The sequence below is a fragment of the Falco naumanni genome, chromosome 8, assembly GCF_017639655.2.
Source record: "Falco naumanni isolate bFalNau1 chromosome 8, bFalNau1.pat, whole genome shotgun sequence".
NCBI classification, from domain to species: Eukaryota; Metazoa; Chordata; class Aves; order Falconiformes; family Falconidae; genus Falco; species Falco naumanni.
This window is the reverse complement of record NC_054061.1, coordinates 35,272,802-35,294,311: the sequence shown is the minus strand read 5'-3', so window position 1 is coordinate 35,294,311 and position 21,510 is coordinate 35,272,802. Positions and strand designations below refer to the sequence as shown.

General features: G+C 40.6%; 1 protein-coding gene across 17 annotated transcripts in view; it reads right to left on the bottom strand.

The window, feature by feature from the left end:
• CLASP1 (cytoplasmic linker associated protein 1) overlaps window positions 1-21,510 on the bottom strand; it is a 185,075-nt gene that overhangs the window by 35,550 nt on the left and 128,015 nt on the right. For 11 of the 17 annotated variants that reach the window (XM_040602654.1, XM_040602652.1, XM_040602653.1 and 8 more), the window contains 7 exons: window positions 19,566-19,589; window positions 18,396-18,640; window positions 14,742-14,805; window positions 13,390-13,392; window positions 12,990-13,153; window positions 11,962-12,040; window positions 10,853-10,996 (listed from right to left, as the gene is read on the bottom strand). In XM_040602654.1, coding sequence (XP_040458588.1) covers window positions 10,853-10,996; window positions 11,962-12,040; window positions 12,990-13,153; window positions 13,390-13,392; window positions 14,742-14,805; window positions 18,396-18,640; window positions 19,566-19,589 — 723 coding nt within the window. The remainder of the gene's footprint in view (window positions 1-10,852; window positions 10,997-11,961; window positions 12,041-12,989; window positions 13,154-13,389; window positions 13,393-14,741; window positions 14,806-18,395; window positions 18,641-19,565; window positions 19,590-21,510) is intronic. The other 6 variants (XM_040602655.1, XM_040602656.1, XM_040602664.1 and 3 more) reach the window with 1 other exon arrangement.

Genomic DNA, 21,510 nt, shown 5'->3' with positions numbered 1-21,510 from the left:
AATTTGCAGTAACACAGCTTTGTATGTAAAAACATTTTCCATCCACAGAAGTCTGGTAAGTATCCTCCTCTTCACACGGCCAACCAAGAAACCGAGGCACACAACACTCAACGGGCTTCCGAGGACTGCAGCAAACAACAGGTCTTCAAGACTCTTCATTCCAAATGGATCATGCTGCCTCCTGCCAAAACTCTTGCTAACTTGAACAGAAACACAGTGTGTCATTATTCGCTTCACACTGAAGATCTAGGAATGAAAGAAACGGGGAGATAATTTTCCCCATGGCTTGCTTAACTCTATACTCTACCCTCCTCTGACCTGAAGTTTTGGGCAATTCTGCCATGAAGCCTGCCTGGTATCCAACAAGGACGTGTATTTCTGTCCATTTTCATCCGAGAACTTTTAAGTTTTCACCAGCATAGTATTTTCTGTAATAAAAATATTACTGCAAACAAGAGATCTCAGAACAACAACCACCATGTTGAACTGAATGCAAAGTGACAAGTCATGCCAAAGTACATTCCCGTTTGTGAACGGCATGCATACCCCAGCTGGTTAGGGAGTGGACATGCAGATGATCTGTGTCAGAACAAGCAGATCTCGCATTCATTGAAATAAGAAAAAAACCCAAACATTTTAAAAAAAAAAAAAAAAAAAGGGAAAAGTGATCAACATGGTCCCCAAGCTGAGACTGCTCAGAGACTAGAGTATCTGGAAATAACAACTGGTAAGTCAGGAGTTGCCCAAGGCACAGTGAGATGGGAAAGGATTTCAGATACCTTTGTCCCACATATCTCCCACTGATGGCTTAGAAATAAAGTCATCCTTGGAGGCCTCCTAAGCAAATAGAGCAAAGCAGGCACAACAGCAGAGGCACCCTACGATGTGATGCTCTGGAGGTACCTTTCCTGTGTGCCAGAGAGGTCTAAAATGCATCTCACATATCTAAGCAAAGTGTTCACCAAATCTCCACCAGGGACTTTAGGATCCTGTGGCTTCACTCTGAAGCAGAGGGTTACCTAATTGGTATGGTTTAACCCTACACACAAACACTAACAGCACAGATGTGCCACAAGAGCATCTGAGGGAAGTTTGAGCTCCCAGAGGTCACTTCAATTTTGTTCCAGCTTTTTGTTTTGGCTTTAGTGAAAACAGGACTGTGTCCACCCTTCCCCTTTGCACGAAATAACAGCTTAGCTTGTCTTTAGGAGCTGTCTTGCCAGTGTTCTGTGTACCTGGGTGATCTTCAGCAATTTTGTTGTTGCCTGTAAACAGGCCACTGGGCTTTGAGCAAAGTGCCGAACAGCTGCTCACAGTGCTTACAATCTTACGTGGACTGAAAGACGACCTATAGTCAATGCTTTTTGAAATAAAGCCAAGTACTACTACAGCCTAGGAGTGGTGCTCCAGTAAAGGTCTCAAAAGCCACCCTGGAATTATGTGGGTTAACCCTGGCTGTGTTCTTCTTAAATAGTCCTCAGCCACCCCACTTCTAGCACTTTTAGGTTTATTTCAGGCAGAAGCCATTATTTGAAAGTTCAGCCATAATTTCCTACTTGAGATTTAACACTGGCTAACACCACCTAAAAAGATGGTCTCTGCGACCAGGGACTGTCGCTACTGTCCTCAAAAGCTGGAAGGTCCACGCTAGCTTGAAATCACATTTATAATGTGCTCCAAGTTTCACTTTTGCAATACTTTCCAGTTCTCATACAGCTAATTTTATTTCAGTAATGAAGGGCATCAGGAGCAGCATTTCTAGCATTTCTACACCTGCCTTAATAGTTAGAGCTGGACACATCTGATAACCCTCTAAGTTTCATTTATCTAGCATACATTTATCTAGTCAAAGGAAATCTTTTACAGATAATTCTTCTCAGTTTTAAAACTGTGGAAAATCTTGTGGAAACTACTAACGTAGTTTCATTAAATTACTACGTTACATCAGATTACGAAGAGTAGATAAATTTAAAACAAGCCATAGAAAACTTATTTCTGTACACAATGTACAAACATTCTCCATGCAACACTCGTGCTTGATGATACATAGTTTGAAGAAAGAGTAATATCTGAATTTTCCCTTGCCTTTGTGTCCCTGTACCATTAGTGTGGAACACTAATCCATCTCCATTCAGTGACATATAACGTAGACCCTACAGATTAGATAATCCTAACGAAGCAGTTCTCTGCTGGCTTGAGCTGGAGAAACTCCAGTGACTTCAGAGCCTAACTATGCTAGTGAGGGGGTCTGGCTCCACATCAGGTTCTTGAATCATTTGCAAAGGATCGTTTATATAACTTCATTATTCTACTTATAACAATGCAGCGAAGGATCAGGTTCCACAAGCTGGTAGCAGCTCCCAAAGTTTCACATTTAGGTCAATGCAATTCATGCTGTCCAACAGCATCAGCTGCTAAAGGGACACAAATGCTTTAGCAACTTCTGTTTTTTGTTTTCACCTAGCAGTGGGTGTTGGCCATATTTATCAAAAACTGCAACCTCTGCAAATTGGTTGAATTACAATAAAGTCTCTTTGAAATTGTTTGGGCTCATTAAGCAAAAAGATCAAGGCTAACTGGAAAAATCCATTGGTTTTAGAAAGGAAATGTGGTCAGTGACCTAAGCTTAATGCAAGTGCCTTATGATTGCTGCTGTCGCTGGTCCAATAGACCAAGCAGAATAAGCGGCTAGTTGCCTAAGCTGTATGAAAGCAGTTTTCACGTTTCTCAAACTTCTGTTGGCGATGGGCTCACAACACCAGGGGCCCCATAAAAGCAGAGGACCTCATACCCTGATTGCTTACAAGGGAATACAACAAAAGAGTTAACAGAAAAGCACATCAAAGCCAAAAAATACTTCACAGACACATACACTCTTTTCAGGCTCCGAGTCAAGGTCTCTTTACACAGCTAGACAGTTGAGTTGAGACTGCAAACACGATTAGTGTGATTAGTGCACACAGCTTTTAGTCTACCTGTTTACATTTCTCTTCCAAGTTTCCTTCACCGGGCCCTGAGGAAGCTGTAGTGGTCCTAGCTGGCAAATCCTCACCCACCCAACTATGCATGGTCTGGGTTTGACAAACAGGAAAGTTGATATTATTTAGAGAAAGCATAGATTTAAACTGAATCATCTAAGCAGTACACATGCCATGTTTTTGCAGAAGAGTTTTAATCAGTTGCTTGCTTAATTTCAAGTAACAAAAAACATTAATACTTGCTTTAACCAGAAGAGCATTCCCTTCAGCAAAGGGTGGCACTGGCTCGAAACTAAATCGGCCACAACTCTCAGGCTTACAGATCATCCCCTAGTTCTGCTAGGCTTTGCTTCGGCCACCTCCTGATGGCCTCCATAACCACCTGAAAACTTCTGCTGAAGCGCAGAGCCAAGGCAGTGCTGCACTGAGATGGCACTTGCATCTGGCCAGCCAGGAGTAGGGGAACAGGTGCTTGCATCTGCCCGCACCTATCGTCACAGACGTCTCTAAGTTCAGAGGAAGAAGCAGTGAAGAACTTGCAAACTCCTGCCTCTGGTCCAGGCATCAGTCTGATAGACCAACAGCGTCTGCAAATGCCTTTTACCACGTGATCAGTCTGGGGAAGGTCTGCACTAACATCTACTCACTTTTGATAAACATAATCATACTCTGTATGCATCATTCACGTCACCATCTAGTCTAAGGCAAATGTGGTTTTAATAACTTAAGGCATGCTGGAACAGAGCAGCTCTCTCCCTCGTGTCACTTTGAATTACACTAAACTGCAGATCAAATATAGATGCACTGAGATAGAGAGGCAGCAGTGACACATTAGGCAGCTTGTATTAGCACACACTGGCATAGGGCAACGCTTCGATTCTCCAGTGAGCGCAGCTGATGTTAAGTGAGTTAATTCACATCTGCTGAGAGTGTTTGCAGGCTCTAAACAAGCGTTACTTAAGTGTACTTTCCAGCAGACCGCTAGTTGTTAGCTGGCACTAAGTTAACAAACTATCTACCAAACCAAACCTCCTGCTTGTTCCTTTTTCAGGTCTAGAATCAGATGAGCATGGACGTCCACATTACTGACAGGGTAATATGAAGCACGATGGCTTCATCAGCTCACACATAACCAAGCATGCTAGCTTGAGCACAAGTTTTTAAACACACAGTTTTCCCAAAGGACTTCTATCAGAATATGCTGTTTACATCCACATCCTGAAAAGGAAGAACTTGTTTAACAGATTTAAATACAGAATTCATATACAGATTAAATCCACACTGCTATTGTTTTATACAGCACACAGTATCATGAAAGGCTTTTACAAGTCATGGACGGTTGCATTACATGTTTCAAAAGCATCTCAAACAAGTGCCAGCAAAAAAAAAAATCGGATTACTATTCTATAATGAGCTATGACTCCTTATGCATGCTGTTGTTTTGTGACCTGGGCACGGCAAAAAAATTAATTAATTCTGGAGAGTTAAGATGTTACCTCAGAAGTCAAGCTGATGAAGATTATTCTGAGTAAACTTTGCTCCTTACAAAATGGCATTTGTTGCAAAAACAGGTTTCAGGACTAGAAACAAAAGCTACATTTCATTGACAACTGAGAAACTTTTATTGTCAACCTGGCATGACACAAGTTTGAATTCTGAAGGGAAGATACAAGCCAAGAAAGAAAGTCTACTGAAGTAAGATAGTTTGTAATTAAAACACCCACTTTAACCTGCACAGAGTTTCAAAATGCTAGAATAAGTATGGCAGTCTTACCTATCACAGTGCAGAAAACACAGCCCATGGTCTCTTTACTGGATGGCTCTACAACACATCATGTAAATATCACCTCTAATCTTGGCTTTCAAAACAGATACATCATCTATACCTACGTAGGTACGTGTGTATTTATATAAATGGCATGTACACACAAGCATATTATGAACAGACAAATAACATAAGCATGAGTATACACACATTCTGTGAAGCAAATTCTTCTGATCTCATTGTAAGAGCTAATGCATGATAATGTTTCAAGCAAACTGAGAAAATGTGCTTATATTACAAACTGCTTTCAGCTCAAAGGACACTAGAAGGCTGTATAAAGTGAAGAGATTAAATTTTAAGGAAATCTACCCCAGCACCACATTTCCAACAAGCACGTAATGATTTTCTGGCCACCAATGTTGGGTAAAAGCCATTTTCCTGACACTGCGTGCACTAAAAACATTCTGGCTCTCATAGCTCTCTAGCATCAAACTCAAAACAAACAGAAAATGATGGCTACTATTTTGGAAACACAGCTAGGACACAGAGATCCTTTTTGTTCTAACAGCATTAAATCAAGCAAACACTGAAGGCCACCAGCTACCACTTTTGATGTATTACACTATTTTCCTTAACACTATGTTTAAATGTTTGAAAGGAATTCTGTGCACTTAGGCTGAGTTTGACTTCTTTAGGAATATCCTTTGGCTAAAGGGCTGACCTCAGCAGTATGCCCATAGTCCTATTCAAGATTCCATAAGCCTGAAATTAAACCCTAAGACCTGGTTCTCTGGTAACTTGGCTCTTCGTGGAGTCCACGAGACGCACAAATCTGGCACAGGAATGTTGCAGGACTGCTAGACAAACCTCTGACTCAGAAAGGCAAGTCTGCGACTGAGGAACATTAAAACAATCTGCCATTCAAATCCATTTCTGCAAACATCCTCCTTGTCACCGCTGCTCTAACAGGCTGTGACCAACAGTGTTTATTGCCCAGCACCAGCAAAGATTAACACCACCATTTCAGCTCACCAAGAGTCTTCAGGTGTGCCTTTAAAGAAGAGCTTCTGTCCCAGAATTGCTCAAATCAGCCTGATGTTAGATGGAAAATTAAAGCTCCAGAAGAGATTTTAGTAGTCTCATGGCAGTACATCGCAAAGGAACTCAACTTTGTTTCCTTACAAGTGTTTGCTTTCCTATCACTGGTCCTCCTACGCATATCAGAGCAGTATTTTATTCAAACTTGCACTGGGCTTTATTGATAGATACAATTTCCTTATCCAAGTGACACTAATTTGTCAAGAAATGACAGCTAGGACTACTAGTTAAACAAGTAATAGAACTTCATTGGCTGTTTGAGCACATTAATTTGTTGACCTGCAGCTTTCTCTCTGAAATCTTCCTCATCTTCCGGTGTAATTCAGAAACAGTTTCAGGAAGAAAATCTGATCCCAAACACATTTTCTTTGGACATCTCTAGACTTCTGTTGCAAACTGGTGGTGCCACTCCAAGGAGGGCCCTTCCCCTAGGTAGTCTGAGGGGGACTTCATCTTCATGCAAATCCCAGTAACACAAGCACTGTCCTGGGCTTTTTGAATCACTGCAATGGTTCTAGTTTCTTATCAAGTCCCATACACTGTCTGTACTCAAGGGCAGCTTGGCCAAGCTCAGTAGTAACAAGACAGTTGAAATAAAGAGTTTTCCCCATTACGTAAGTGGAAGGCAGAACACGATGCACACATGGCATGAAGCTGCTCATAACATGTAAAACAACATTCAGGCTTGTAAAAAAACTACTGTAGGAATGCTTTATCAACAGAGAAGCCAGTCAGGATATCTGGCACAAAGGAAAAATTTCATCTTCCCTGAGATCAGTAGTCCAAATGACAATCAGGCAATACAGACCTTGTTATTTATCATTACGACCAGAGCTCGGCTAGTCTTTAATAACAAGACCTGTATTAATAAGATGGTAGGCAATATCACTGGCCCTTCACCTCTGCAGACCTTGTTCCCCTTCAGCCTGTACAAGCTTCTCCTAAATGCTAAGATCCTGTGTGCCCTCACAGACAATTCCATCCTCTCAAATGCTGAACACTCATGTTTAATAAAAGTTTCTATTCATCCCAGCCTTGGACAGGAGGCTTCTTTAGACCGTGGCCAAAGCCAAATCAGAAGCCTCATTCTATCTCCATTCCCAAACCAATGGCTCTTTTCCAAGATCAAAGCATTTTCCCACACAAAGCCCGAGCCTGTCATCCAAATTCAATAAGCACTTTACCTACGTAAAGATTGCACAATAACATTGCTGGCAATATTAGCGATAACATGGTGAAGTTACTGACTTAATGTCCTCAGACCAGTCATCACAGTATTTGCATTGTCATTGTGTTATTTTTCGGTGTGGTAATTAACTGGCTTTTGTAAAATGACTTCATAAAATCTTAAATATTTTCCAGAGAAAAATCAGAATTAATGCCCTGTTACAGAGAGGAATAAACCAAGGCAGAGGAAAGTCAAGTACATCACACAAGGTTAGACGCTACTGCAATCAAAATTAGAGCTCAGTTATCTGAAATCCTTATCTGTGCCCTGCCCATTGATATGTTCTGCTTGGGGAAAAAGCAGCAAGCCTGCTTGCTGTATGTGTGGAAATTACCAACAGGTGCTCTCCTTGCACTGGAACCACATCCCATCCACGTCTCCACGCAGTGCTGCGTGACCTGTTCCTACCCAATGGCTTCTGTTCGGCACGGAGGACAAATGCCTTTCACCTTTCTTCTAGCACTGCTTGCAGGAAGTAAATCTTAACTTGAACGCAGGGTAAACACCCATAAGTATTAACAGTCTTTACAACAAGACAAATATTTACCCGTAACACACTGCAGATCACTGTATTTTCTACATAAAGCTTGACAATAATTTTGACCGTACATAGTTCATGGCTACTGCCAGCAGCTGAAATGGTTTCTGCCCTGAGAGGGAATCATGACATTTTGTTGATGACACTTATTTCAACCGTATGTTCCTCAAAGTCCATTGTGTTTTTCTTGTGATAACAGCTTCTGCTTAGCTACAGGTATCATTCCATAAAAGAACATAAACGGTTTTATGTACAACAGGATTTTCTTTGACTCTGTTTCCTTCCGATTTCACTAGTTATAAAACATGATCTGTAGTTCAAGTCTGGTGTCAGACAGGTTAAGTGTGCTCCAGTAATCATCACAAGAATACGCAGGGTTCATTAATAAAGCTGTATCATTCAGTTTGAAAAAGGTTTTTGGACCTAAATGCCGCCACTTTTTTTATTTTTCTCCAGTGCCTTAATGCTACAGGGCTGGGACCTCCATGATCATCACACATAGTGAACAGCAGCAACGGACTGATGATGACTGCTAAAAGGATAATCTCACTATTGACTGAAAATACAATCCATTTCTCGAACAGATCCCTTGAGCGCTAGCACAGGATCAGACCTGCATGACTAATTGCCATGAGCACACAGCAGCCACATGCCTTCCCCACTGACAGAGGTCATTTATATCCTTCACCGCAGCACGAGCAAGCTTGTTTTACCTGCAGCTGCTCAAAGGCAAAATCCAGACAGAAGAGCAGGGCCAGCATACACACAGATGCTACTTGCAGTAAGGTAGCATTCAGTAACTCAAATCCGGGTGAGAGCCACGCTGGCTGTGGGACTACGTTCCTGGGGAAAAGAGCCCCAGCTTCTGCGAGTAGTTGCACGCTGGCACTGCTATTCCACCAAGCCAGCCACAGCGGTGTACGTGGGCTGGAATACACCAGCCAAGACTCCTCAGTACCAAAAATAAAGTGTGCTCTTGCAGGAGCTGAGTTGATTGCATTGATAGTCTCGGATCCAGATTCCATTGAAAAATGACCTTATTCTACACTTTTCACAGGCCTCTTGTAATACTTTGATCATTTGAAGACTGAACTGGTTCTTCTTCCCCCTGTCTCCCCATAATCTCAACTGCTGTCTCCACTTTTAGGTTGTAATGTTTACAACGCATGGTTTGCTTTGCACTTAGAAAACCTCTGATCCTGAAGGCCACCGTAACGCCTTCCATGAGGGCAGAATCTTCTGATGTTTACATGCATCATCTTGATATTAAAAAAAGGGTTTTATTCCCCAAGGTACAGTCTCCAAAAAAGAAGGGCAACTTTTTAATTGTGTTCTTCAGAATACTTCACTTGTCTGGGTTGGCCCTTGATAATCCAGTTTGCTACTACAAAATGAATTTATTAGTCTGTTAACTACAGTCCTGACAGGGATAATGGCCAATGATTGTTTCTAAATCCTTTGTTCAAGTGTTTCTTCGGAAGTCCATGGTTTGCACTATGTTCTTAATAAAAAGCACAGTACAGCAATAGTATGATGAAATAAAGATCACCTAGGCATTCATTTTTAGTAGCCTAAGTTAGCTTAACTATGGAATTATTTCAAAGATACAGGCAGAGGCAAATACAAGTCACATGCAGGTTTAATAAAAATAATTTAGATTCAGTAATCTCTTAGCCCCATGGCACTTGCCCAGGTAGTTTGCTGGAAGTTTTGCCAGGGCTTTGCAAGTCTTTGAAAGATAGAAGGATGGACACCACACCGAATACCTGCTCCCATACCTTCAGAGAACAGCCTTTTTTTCAGCTCTTGCAGGTACTCTTCACTCAATTTTGCATGCAGCAATGATGACCCCTAATGGTGGAATATTTCTTTTGCTGAGCAATATGCAGAGATTTTGCTCTTCAATGCATATTCCTACTTTAATTACAACTTCCTCTCACAGACCACCAGTGGAGTAAACTGCTTGAGGTTTACTTGAACTGTAACAGAGAAGCAGCTTCTTTGCCTGTTTAATTCTTTCTGACTTTGTACACGGAAGCATTAAAATGGAAACACGTATTCCAGATGGAAACGCATATTCCAGATCTAAGTCCAGGATTTCAAGTCACCCTTTTTTTCTGAGGCAGGCTATCTTGCAGAAACAAATTTCAGTCCCACTGGTGTAATACCTGCAGAAATTCTTCAGAAAAGAGGATAAGACATTTTTCTGTAGAACCAGTCAGCTGTATGCAAGGAAGCAAACAGCATGCACCCAAAAAGCTTCTTTGAAGCCTTGTGTCAGCTATCAGATAATGCTGCAGTTGCAGCACCTTTGAAACCCAGTGATCTATTAATAAGAATCAAATAACCACTACGAACAAAAATAAGAATTATTTCCAAAGTTATAAAAGAATATGTTATTCTAGTATTAATTCAACATTTTAAGTGCACGTAGAATGTAAAAATCTCACACAATTTTTACATTCTGAAATGTTTAAAGTTAATTTGTTGGTTTTTAAATCCAAGTACATCTCAAAAGCCTTTAACTCCTACTGGAATCTACTTCTACAACTGGGCTGGGAAGAGAAGGTAATTTTAAATCGTGTTACAGATGCCAGATACATAAGACTAAGTCTCACTTTTCTCTTGGGAGAGATGAGTATCAGTATCTGCCCCATTTCAGCTTGCCTGACACTTGCATCTAGAGCAAGATAAAGAACAAGGTAACTTTATTACCCAGGTCTGACCTAAATGTGTCAGTTTTTTCCAGGTTGAGATAAACACACAGCTCTTAAAAGAAAAGAGTTGGGCGCCCCTGACAGCTTACTGATTTGTTTACTTTCTTTTAACAATATTGTAACACAGAAGTTGTGCTAGATTTCATTTGAGTCTACAAAGCACAGAGCCTCCACCTACATAAACGAAAACCTACAGATATCCCCAGACTGCTAAAGAAAAAGCACATTTTCAAACTATGATCTCTTTTTGCATAGTATAGTAATAGTAGTTGAAGTCACACAGCTAAGTACCTTAAAAAAATATATGAAGACAAACTTCAGAAAACTGTCATTAGTGAATTGGCAATTTGGTTTGGACAGCAAAGTACATAAAATCCACTTTTCAAAATTCGAATCTAATCACTGAATTTTTCATTACCTCTATGACTGTTTGTTGGGGAGGGGGGTGGTATTTGGGTTATTTTGTGGGGTGTTTGGGCAATGTTTTTGAAGAATAATTACTGGGAATACTGCATCATGCTGGCTTACCTTTCTCACATCTGAGCTCTTTGGTTCTGTTGTCCAAGTTATAATTCTAGATACAGCAAGTCTTGTCTCACTGGAATTCACAAAGTCTGATGGATCCATCTGTCTTGCCAAGGACTCAATATACTTCAGGATAGCAACTTTCACCTGAGAAGCAAAAAGGGATCTATTAAGCCCATAAGCTGGCAAAGATGAGTTTATCTCATAATAAACAGATACCACTACAGACTGACAAGACTTACAAGACATGGAGGGGAAAAAAAATCCCTGTGACATATCCCAATGCAACGTTTCAAAAATCAAAAGGAACTTTCTACTCGGGATAAATTTTGTGTAGTAAGAGTCTGAAATAGTACACCAGAACTGGTTTGAAATACATACGTGTGCTTGTACACTTGCGTAAGCAAATCAGTACTTCACCATGCTGTTTCCACCAGCAGTTACTGTTCTAGATGTCAAACCATACTGTCCCCAAACCAAATGCCTGATGCTGGAGTCTCGAAAGATCCAAAGTTTGGGAGATTGAAGAAAAAATGCTTGACTCATTTGGTATCCTGTATACTCCTGTCTCTGGAAATAAATGTTGTATGACTTCCAGAATTTACAATGTTCCTAAAGCCTTGAAACAGCAACCTCCTGAAAAACAGCCTGAACAACAGTATCCATTTGGGAGGATTCAGTAACAAAACGCTCTGGATGTTTTTGTCTCCAAAGCCTACACGTGCCTTGTCCGACCTGTGCAACAAGCACTTGTTAAGCTGTGCCTAGGGTCCCAACTTCCCAGCTATTCACACTGCTTCTGTCCTGCACAGCCAGGTTTTCTTCCCACCAAGACCAAGTGAAGTGGATCTGTCCATGTCTAAGCTTTAATATGTTCCAGTGTGTCTAAAGCCCAACTCTTACTGACCTGTGATGAGTTACAGGGCCCCAATGTGAAGATATTTAGATTTATTAAAATGGAGAACAAGAGTTAATCAAAGTTGCCAATATCATTTCTGTATCATGCAGGTACTTACTTATTTTATCATGAGTTCTGTGCTTTATGGTATGACTGACATGGCAAGCTAAGACAACCATGCTGATGTTTTAATGAAAAGGTTTTTGATACTGACCTTCAGGTTTGGTGTTTGGGTCTGATCTACAATAAACCTCATCAAAATGTTAAATTGTTGATCAAATGGAAAAGAATCCCTGTCCAAAGAAAACAAAGGTAAAACTGTAATGTTAACATGAATTTTCATGATTAAATCAACTCAATACATTCAAGCTAACACAACAGATTTCATCACCTGTCATGCTTTTCTTGTTCTTAACTTTACCATCAACCAGGGAAACGCCAAGTCTAAGGATCAGCTGATTATTGACTTGATACTAGAGAAAACTGCTAAATCAATACCTTTGTACACTGTTACTCTATCTGCTCTCTGTACACTCATCCAGCTTTCGGCACACCTGTCCATTCCTTCTTCATTTCAGGCTGTGCTCTGTTCCCTTACCTCTAGTAGCAGCCTGGTTTATCTTGTCCTCAGAGTTCACACCTGGTTTTGATTTCACTCCTTTTTTTCCCTACTCTATCCTATTTTATCCTGCATTACTACTGCCTTTTAAAAAATGATCCTATTTCCAGGATGAGCTGAACTTCATTGTCACAGTGTCCTGTGCTGAACATCCTTGGAAAGGACATGGATTGCAAAATCGGTGTGCACGTTGCAGTACCATTCAAGGTCTTATCCTGACATTACCAGTATTTGCTGTTTGAACAATATGAAATATACTCTGAACATCGTGATAAAGCACCATTCATATTCTGAATGCTGAAAATACTTTTTCCCAATCAATGAAAATTGGTATATAAGCACATGCACACAAAAAAAACCCCAACACCCATTTTAAAAAGTTCATCAATTACACATTTTAAATGTTACGCTTTAAAGTTATTTATTTAGAAAACAGATACTCCTTTTTAATTCAGCACTTGAAATATTCTGACGTAACTGTGTTCTCCTTTATTCTGGTATTCATCAAGGTTGAGCCCTCAAACTATACAGCACTGCTGGCTTTTCTATGTTCATCATAATGCCTTTTTGCAATTTGTAGTTCTGCAAAAACCTCCATAACATTTGCCATCCGAATACTCTACCTCGTGACATCCAGAGCTTTTTGAACTTTTGCCTGCACAGACCCCAGTAAATCTGCTCCCATTTTCTTTAGCAACTGGGTCAGGAGAACAAAAAGCCAATCCTGCAAGTCATCTTTATGAATGATGATGAAATCAACCAGGGTTTCCAGAAACATGCTGAAAACCTATAAACAAAAAAAGTGTCACAAAAAGGAATGCAGCACTTTAAACAAAAATAATCAAAGGGGAGGGGTTTACAATCTGAGTTTCAGGATGATTTTGTTATAGACAGTTTCATAAAGGAATGAATTTAGTGACTACATTGTTCTGGAAAAAAATACATCAGACAAGACACATCTAAAATGTGTCGTATTAAAATACTACACAAAACAGATGAAGTAAAGGGGTAGAATACACTTACTCTCTGTTGTGAATTCCACGGCAAAGCAGGCCATGCAACAAAACAAACCACTCGTTAGCACACATAGTGATCAAGGCTGGTTGTTCAGATGCAGTTTGTCAACAGATAAAAAGATGCATTCACTGAAAGTTTACATTTTCTTAAAACACAATCTCTTCTCAGTGGAGTTACTTAAAGTGTATCTTGGATCAGACCTGGTCTCCTCAGTCATGAAAGTAACGTATGTTTATATGTGAACTTTGTTACACATAAACATATATGTTTTAACACCACAACTAATGACCTCATAGCACTAATTCTGTAACAGCAGTGCAGATGTCAGATCACCACTGCAACAGAGGACATGCTCTAGTCCAGTGTGCAATAAACCCTCACCTTCCTCAGAAACTGGAAATATTTTGTAAACAAATAGCTACACCTCCACCCTTTCCACAACACATACCAAACCTTTGAGAACCAAAACATTAGGACCTTACAGGTAGACACTGCCACACTCTGTGAGGCTCGTGGACAGCTGGTCCAGACTGTAGTTATGGCACACTTCAGGCAATACCTGTGACAAGCAACTCTTTCTACTCAGGGGGTTTCCACCTGACATTAAAACTGGTTTACCAAGTGGTCTAAAGTACAAATATTTATATAACTTAGTCTTTCTCAACAACCCAACAGCAGACGTTTTTACCCAGCCATTACTGGTTGCCCGCCACCAGCAAACCCCCTGAGGAAAGGGCACAGAACTCCCTTTTCCCCTCCCCCTGCTCCCGCTCGCCTGTCAAAGGCAGACCGCTGGGTCTGAGCACACCTCCAGGCTCAACCTCCCCTCTCCCTCGTCTGCTTCTTTTTAAGAGAAGCCTGTAAGTTCATGCCACAGCCTTTAACGTCAAAGGTCAGCGTTACTAAGAAGGCACAGCAACCATACTGAAGGCTCCACTTAGGACATCCAGAACAGTGCCCTGGTGGGACCCCAGACTGCTCCCAGGTGCACACAGTGCACAAACCCCAGTGACCGTAATGCTCAACTATGGCCCACTACCCTTCACAGCCCTCGCTCCACTGTGTGTCACCAAGACACTTCCTAGAGAGGCACAGATAAAACCAAACTCCTCGCTCCAGAAGCTGACATCTGAAAGGCATTAGGCTGCTCCTTAGGAAGCAGGGGGTAACCAGTTCCTAGCAAAGTAAAAGGCTGAGACACATCTCTTCGTTGTAAAACAGATAAAAATCAAGGAGATTTATAAATGCTGGTGTGTCCCAGCAGATGGCATGGGTAGAAATACAAAAACATTGATCTTGAAACAGTGTCAAATGTGCGCAGTAGTGTAAGAGTGTGAGCCAAGTCTTTGTGATCTTACCTTGCTGTGGGGGTCAGCAAACATGCGAGTAAATATTTCACATAGCCTTTTTAACTCGACTCGGCTAAAACACATAAATAAAACGATGTTAATGCTAAAGCTTTAGTTGCAGCAAAAAAGCTACTATATATTAACAGCTGAAAGATCTAACCTTCCTTATTTCAATGTTACTTAAGTCACACTTCTGAAAACTATCTATCTAGGCAAAGCCTGAACTGGCATCTGAGTTTAATTGCTGGGATCACTAGTCTTACATTAAGAAATCTAATGTTTAATAATTTTTTTTTTTTATCTTAAGCTAGACACTTTATTTTCTGCTGCTTCTATTTTTTTCTATATTCTAGACTGCAGAAGACTACTTGAAATAGGCACATTTGGGAGGCATTTACTTTCTGCCTGCACCAAGGTTGCTGACTCACTAAACCATGGGGTCTTTTACAGCCTAGGAATAGGTTTCTCAAGTCTCCTTTGTGCCAGGGAATTCAAATTTTCCAAGTAAAATTAGAACTTTCATGCTGGTTTGGTACACACTGATCATAAATATTTTGGTCTAAATTCTCAGTTGCTTCAGTAAAATCAGTCTAGAATCACACAGTATTAACAATATCACACTGATTCCAAAGTCTGAGAGCAGGCACATTGAGGAGACAAATATATAGAAATGGAAGACAGATTAACAAGTCAGTCAGTAGGCACAATCTAAGTTCCTATATAGTAAGAGACTATTAGGTGCTCAGTAAGATTGGGGGGGGGGGGGGGGGGGGGGGGGCGGAAGTAGTGTATGGGTCCCTTTCATAAGACACTGAGTTCAAGTCAAATGCAGAACCTTTTGCAAATGAAACGTTTGGCACCAATGTTTTGAAAATACAAGTCTTTGTTCTTCTGCAAGGCAAACTGCCAAAGAATGAAAAAGTTTTGCTTGTTTACTGTGCAAACAAAAACAGAGAAAGATAGCTAGGTAACATTTCCTGCATACTATGGATGCAATTAGATATTTTTCACAATTATTATGAAACCAGAGCAACTAGTGAAATGCACATGGACTGCTCCGAGAACAGCCATTCAGGTCTTGACTACAGGTACCCTCTTTCCAGAAAGACATCAGTTGTACACAGTCCACCAACATCTTTCTCAAAATAAGCTTCAAAGAACAGGCCAGACTACAACTACTTTATATTAGCTTGTTTGTAAGTAACACAGGAGGTTTTTTTTCCAATAAACCTATGTATGAAAGACTGATCAAATTTTAAAAGCACACAAACCCAATGGTCTTGAGAATCTGATGTAGAGGAAAACGTCTTTGTAACAACGCCACAGCAAGCTGTCAGCGTTCAGCGCAAGACTGCACTGTCTCAAAACAACTGCTCTACAATGCTCTCCTGAATTCATGCAGATTGCAGCTCTCAAAATGAACCCTTATTTATTACTCTAATGAGTTTTCTTTCTGGGCAAAGGTTACATGAAGACAGCAAGTATAACCATGTCTCTTTCTACAAGATCATGGACTTGGGGTAGCAGTGAAAGTACTAAACTGAAACAGTCAGTTGGAGAACATTTCCTTAAGGGGCTCGTTGGCCTTGTTTTATTTAGGAGACCTTACAGGGAGCCCTTAGAGAACCAGGCCACATGAAGCTGTACGAAACAAAGAGAACAGGTAAGCACCATACCACTTTGCATGCACATCTTTCTGAATATGTAAATCCCAGCTCATATAGGATCAGCCACCTTTCAGCTCAGAGTACTAAAGAAAACCTAGCCACATCACTGCCTTTTATTAAACTTGTTATACCACAACAGAAGATAACAGGTTTAATTAGAAGACATACAGACTTGCCCTTTGTACTAATGACCTTGATGATGTTCAGCAAGATGGTGTGGGAACAAACAGGATGATAAAATCTAATCATTAGAACAGGCACCAGAACAACCCTGAACCAAGGAGGAAGCAGACCAAAAGCAAACCAAAATGAAATACAAACTAGAACACTAAAACCAGTAGCCAATTAAAAAAATAACTCTGCAGGGGTGTAGTTTCTGGGACAGGTTTCTAAATTAGTCAGGATCAAAGCTAAGAAAACGTGCTAGCTTGAGGGACAAGCAGCACAGTTCAAACACCGAATCCGGCAGGGTTGAAAACAATAGTTTAATTCTACTGGCATTTGTGCTAAGAGTTACTGATCTGGATCGATAGCCCATCGCCCACCCTTCCCAGCATTTCCTCCCCTGGAACTATCCCCAATAGGCCTCAAAACCTTGGTTATAATCCTAACACACCTGTGTGGCAAAACGAGTCTCACCCAACATTTCCATACAAGTATATAAGGTGTCACAGTTCTCCCCAGACAGTTTGTTAAAATAAAGAAAAAGAAAAAAAGACAGCATAGATATGGGAAGTATCTTTTTAAAGACTTGTAAATAGACCGCATCAAAGAGCATCGCTGAACTAGAGACTCTGAAGGACCCATATTAAAAACCTGTAGCACTTCCCACTTAAGGGCTGTACCACATCGTGTGAAGTGCTAGACTATTTTTACGATGGCAAGAGAATAACCTTTCCAGGTCTGCTCTCAGTACGTTTTCATTCAGCTTGTTGACATGAACAAGCAAATATTTTCAGCCAGTGTGAAGGCGTTTTAAAAATGGAAACAATTGTGCAAATCCAAGTAGGCAGGCTATAAACCATACAACCATCACTTTAAACTTGGTCATAACTGAAGTACACAGTATTCTTAACAGGAAAATAAAACCTTCACAGATATTCATGAATGTTATCTTCAAAAGAGCCAAGAGAGAAACAGCCTGTTTTCAAATACTGTCACCATAAACTAAGGGTGAAAAGCCTACGGCCTGAGAGCCAGTGGACTTTAGTTAAGATGACCTGTGGCCATATGAAGTTTCCATGTGACTGTTGAGTAATGCTAAGATCTGTTTTAATGTGTGACATACCAAAGGTGTTTGAAGGGTTTATGTGGCTTTCAACAAGGGAAAAACGTCTGCCTCTCCTACCATAAGCAAAGTTTCAGAGTTGTTACACCTACTTCATTGCTGTAAGAAACTTCCCTCTACGTTATAAACCACACCATTTATAGGATACTCAAGTTTCTGATACAAGCTCTTTTCAAGTTACAAATAATATCTACAATTACAACTAACACAGCTTTCATAAAGAGTCAAAGTATAGCCAACACACTGACAGCATCACCTGATCTCACCTTCGAAACACACGCACTCTGAGTCATTTTAGAGTAAGTGCAGTGAATGTTTGCTACACCAACTAAGTTGCTGGGAAAAAAAAATTGAGTGTTCAGACTAATGTAAAAATGGTACCACCCTTCGGGTGTATTTACAGTACTGACATTGTGGGAAATCTCACTGTGCTGCAACAAACACCTACCATTGGAGGTCTTCACGAGACAGAGGCATGCTATGAGAAGGTAGCATGCTATCCTGAGTTCTTTCTACCTTACTGCTACAAATTTCACGCCAATTATACTGACGACATTACTTTTGGAAAAATTTCTGCTGAGTCCTACATTGTGGAGACTAAGCCTTCACAACTGTGAAAGATACAGTCTGTCTCCATAAGGCAGGTACTGATTTTCACCTATAGCTATCTCTCATGAATGACTGACACTATAAAACTATCAAGGTCACCTCAGTGTCCGCTGGCTTTTCAGTAAGTTCTGAAGACCTATGAGCCCCTCTTTCCTTTCAGACCAGTTGGAGCTGGCACAGTGGTTGAGGACCTCGGCTACATCTTCAGTCTGCCGCAGGTAGTGTGGAATGCCCCCATTCCTGGAACCATAGGAGCGCTCCGAGCAAGCACTTGATGCATCGCTGTTAGCATCGTCATCAGAGTACATCCCATAGGGCTCATATCTCCTTCTCACTGGCTTTTTCTGGAAAAGGGAAAACTCAGACTTAGCAAGTTATACATAGTTACATCAATGCCAAACCAAAAACATTCTATCCGTAATCACTAAGACTAATGCTATTGTTACAGTGACAGAATTCTGTGTTTTAAAGACGTCACCTAGCACTGCCTGCTTACCTCTCACATTAGAGCAAGACAGTTCCCATTGATTTCAATGAGACTATCTGAGTGACTAAGGGGAACAGGGCCTGCCTTCCCCAGCATGAGAGATACTTATGCCCAGTGGAATTAGCTACTGGTAATGAAATCATATGTTGCTTTACTGGCAATAACGGTCAGTTCCATTGTCACAGACTCTATGATGATAAAACCTTTACTTCAAGGAAAAGAAAAGATAAAGAGCTGAAGGAATCTGTGCTGACATGGCACAGTCACTTCGATATTGACAACAAAGTGACTCTAGAAATGCACTGGGCTATAGGCAATGACAATTTCTTTGTTAGTTTGGGCTAGGATTTTTCCAGAGGCTGCTATGGGAGTCGAGTACTCAAACCCCACTCATTTCCATAGAATGGCATTAGAGGACCTGATTCCCTTAGGTACGTCTTTGACAACCTCAATCTTTACAGAAGGGATATTCAAATAATTATGGCAGCAAAATAAATTGTATGCTATACTACAAAACAAACTCTTCAATGAACCTTAGCAGAACAGGATTGATAAGACAATGTATCTGAAGATGACAAATCTATATACTAAAGTGTTTGCTATAGAATTCCTTGCAGTGTCCAGTCCTGCAGTTCTCAGACTTATAAAGCCAGCAGAATTTTGCTTCTACTATGACTGCAGTATTGAAGCGTAGAAATTAACTCAAGTGCAGTATCATGGGTGTTAGCAACAAGGTGGGGAAGTTGGAAAGTAGAAATAAAAAGTCAAGAAAGCACTAGTACCTTGCTCCTGGAGTCTCCTAACAGCTGTAGGCAGGAAAATATTGAAGGGTGGGAAAAAGCATAGAGAATTATGTCAGAAGCTTATGTAGGGTTTGTCTTTGCAACAAAAACGTATAGCAAATGTGTCTTAGCAAATTAAAAAAAAAACAAAACCAAAAATCCACAATTTATGCAAAATAAAAGTGGGTATAATAACGCCTGACCTTATCTCCTAGCTGTTGTACTACTTGTACAGTCTACGATTTCCATTAGAAAGCTTGGAAGTGAGATTATCTATCAGTAAGTTTTTTAAATGACAGGTTTATACACAGCACCTCGTGGCTTATTTTTCAGAAACGCTGCTCTGGAAGATACCAGAGGTTTTAGTAATGATTCATTTCCCCACATGCTATTAGTACCATTTGATTTTAGAGTGTTGGAAAGAAACTCTGATGTCAGGAAACCACTATCTACAGTACAGCACATTTAATCAACTTCACTTAACCAAGTTCTCTTTCAACCTGCAGTTCTTACACCACACTTTTTTGAAGCTTAGCTTCTTTCAAGACTCCCTGGCTGACACCCCTGGCTTAAAGGCCTTACTTAGTGGCAGAGTTTCCATCACCCTTTGAGCTCTTCTGACAGATCTGAGCACTGATTCCCAGTATAGACGCTGTGGGTTTAAGCCAAGTCCAGCTCTCAAACAGAAGCAGTGGACCCAACAGGAATTGTACACAGGGAGCAGAGGTCACAAAATGACCCACCGTGTTTTGTTTAAACTGAGTATTTGGCTGAAGCTATCTTTGGAAAAGTTCTTTTCATTTCGTACTACAGGGAAAAAGAATACTCTGCTGAAAACAAGGCTGCTGGATAAAAGCTGGCATTGCATTACTCTCTCAAAAGGAGCCTGAACACAGTTTGTAAATTGCTTCTTGTGAGAAGACAACCAAGAAAGAGAAAACTGGGGTGGTGGGAAAGAAGGGGACAACAAGATCACATTGTATCCCTAAAGTCATACAAATTCAGATTGATCAATCAAGGTAGCAGCACTGCTTGCTTTCCAGCTAAACTTAAGGACTTCCCTCTTAAGTGTTCAACCCCTTCAGATTTTAACATTCCAGTATAACGTTATTTAGTGTAAAACAGTGGAAGATTTAAAAAGGAACTCTGTAAGTCTAGCTGAAGATTAAGTCACACCTAAAGAGATCTCAGTGATCGGCAGTGAATCGGAACACTTAACCCTCTCCCCGCCTCAAAAAAACCTGTGTTCAGCAACTGCTCACATTCAGGGATACAGCCTGATTTCCTTTACAGAGGCAAACCATCACCTATAATTATGCCCTGAACTGCTCTGGTGGCAAATTTGAGGTGCTGAGAACAGAAATTGGCTGACAAGCTGCTGTATTTGGTAATGAAAACACCCACTGAGGATTCAGCCCACTAAATGTAACAGTGCTGTCTATTGTATACCGTCCTATGCTGTCCTACCTTCTATTATTCACAAGTAATATGTTTTTTTAAAAAAAAACAGAAAGTAGATTTTTGTAAAAATTGACATTTCTCTAGGAATACTCTTAATAATCATCTAGAAATGGTGGTGACATGAGCTGGGTGATCATCAAAAATAAAAAGGAAAATGTTAGCCATACTCAGCGAAAGTGAACTAGGAAACGAAGAAAGGACAACCATCACAAACTCTGAGGACATGGTTCATTCTCCATAAAGAGTGCTCTGACATGACTGTCTTGAGATGCATCAGGAAATTCTCCCCTCAGGTCAGGTCTAGAGCTGGAGAAGACCCATGGTATACTGGTACCCAGGTAATGCTGTACAGTAACTGCTTCTGCCTCTACATATCCTCTCTCCCCCAAATATTCAAGGTAAATCCAAAGGCTTATTTTAACACTTGCCTTCTGAAGACCAGAAAACACTTTCTGGGCTCTAGCCAAGATATATATTATAGTAC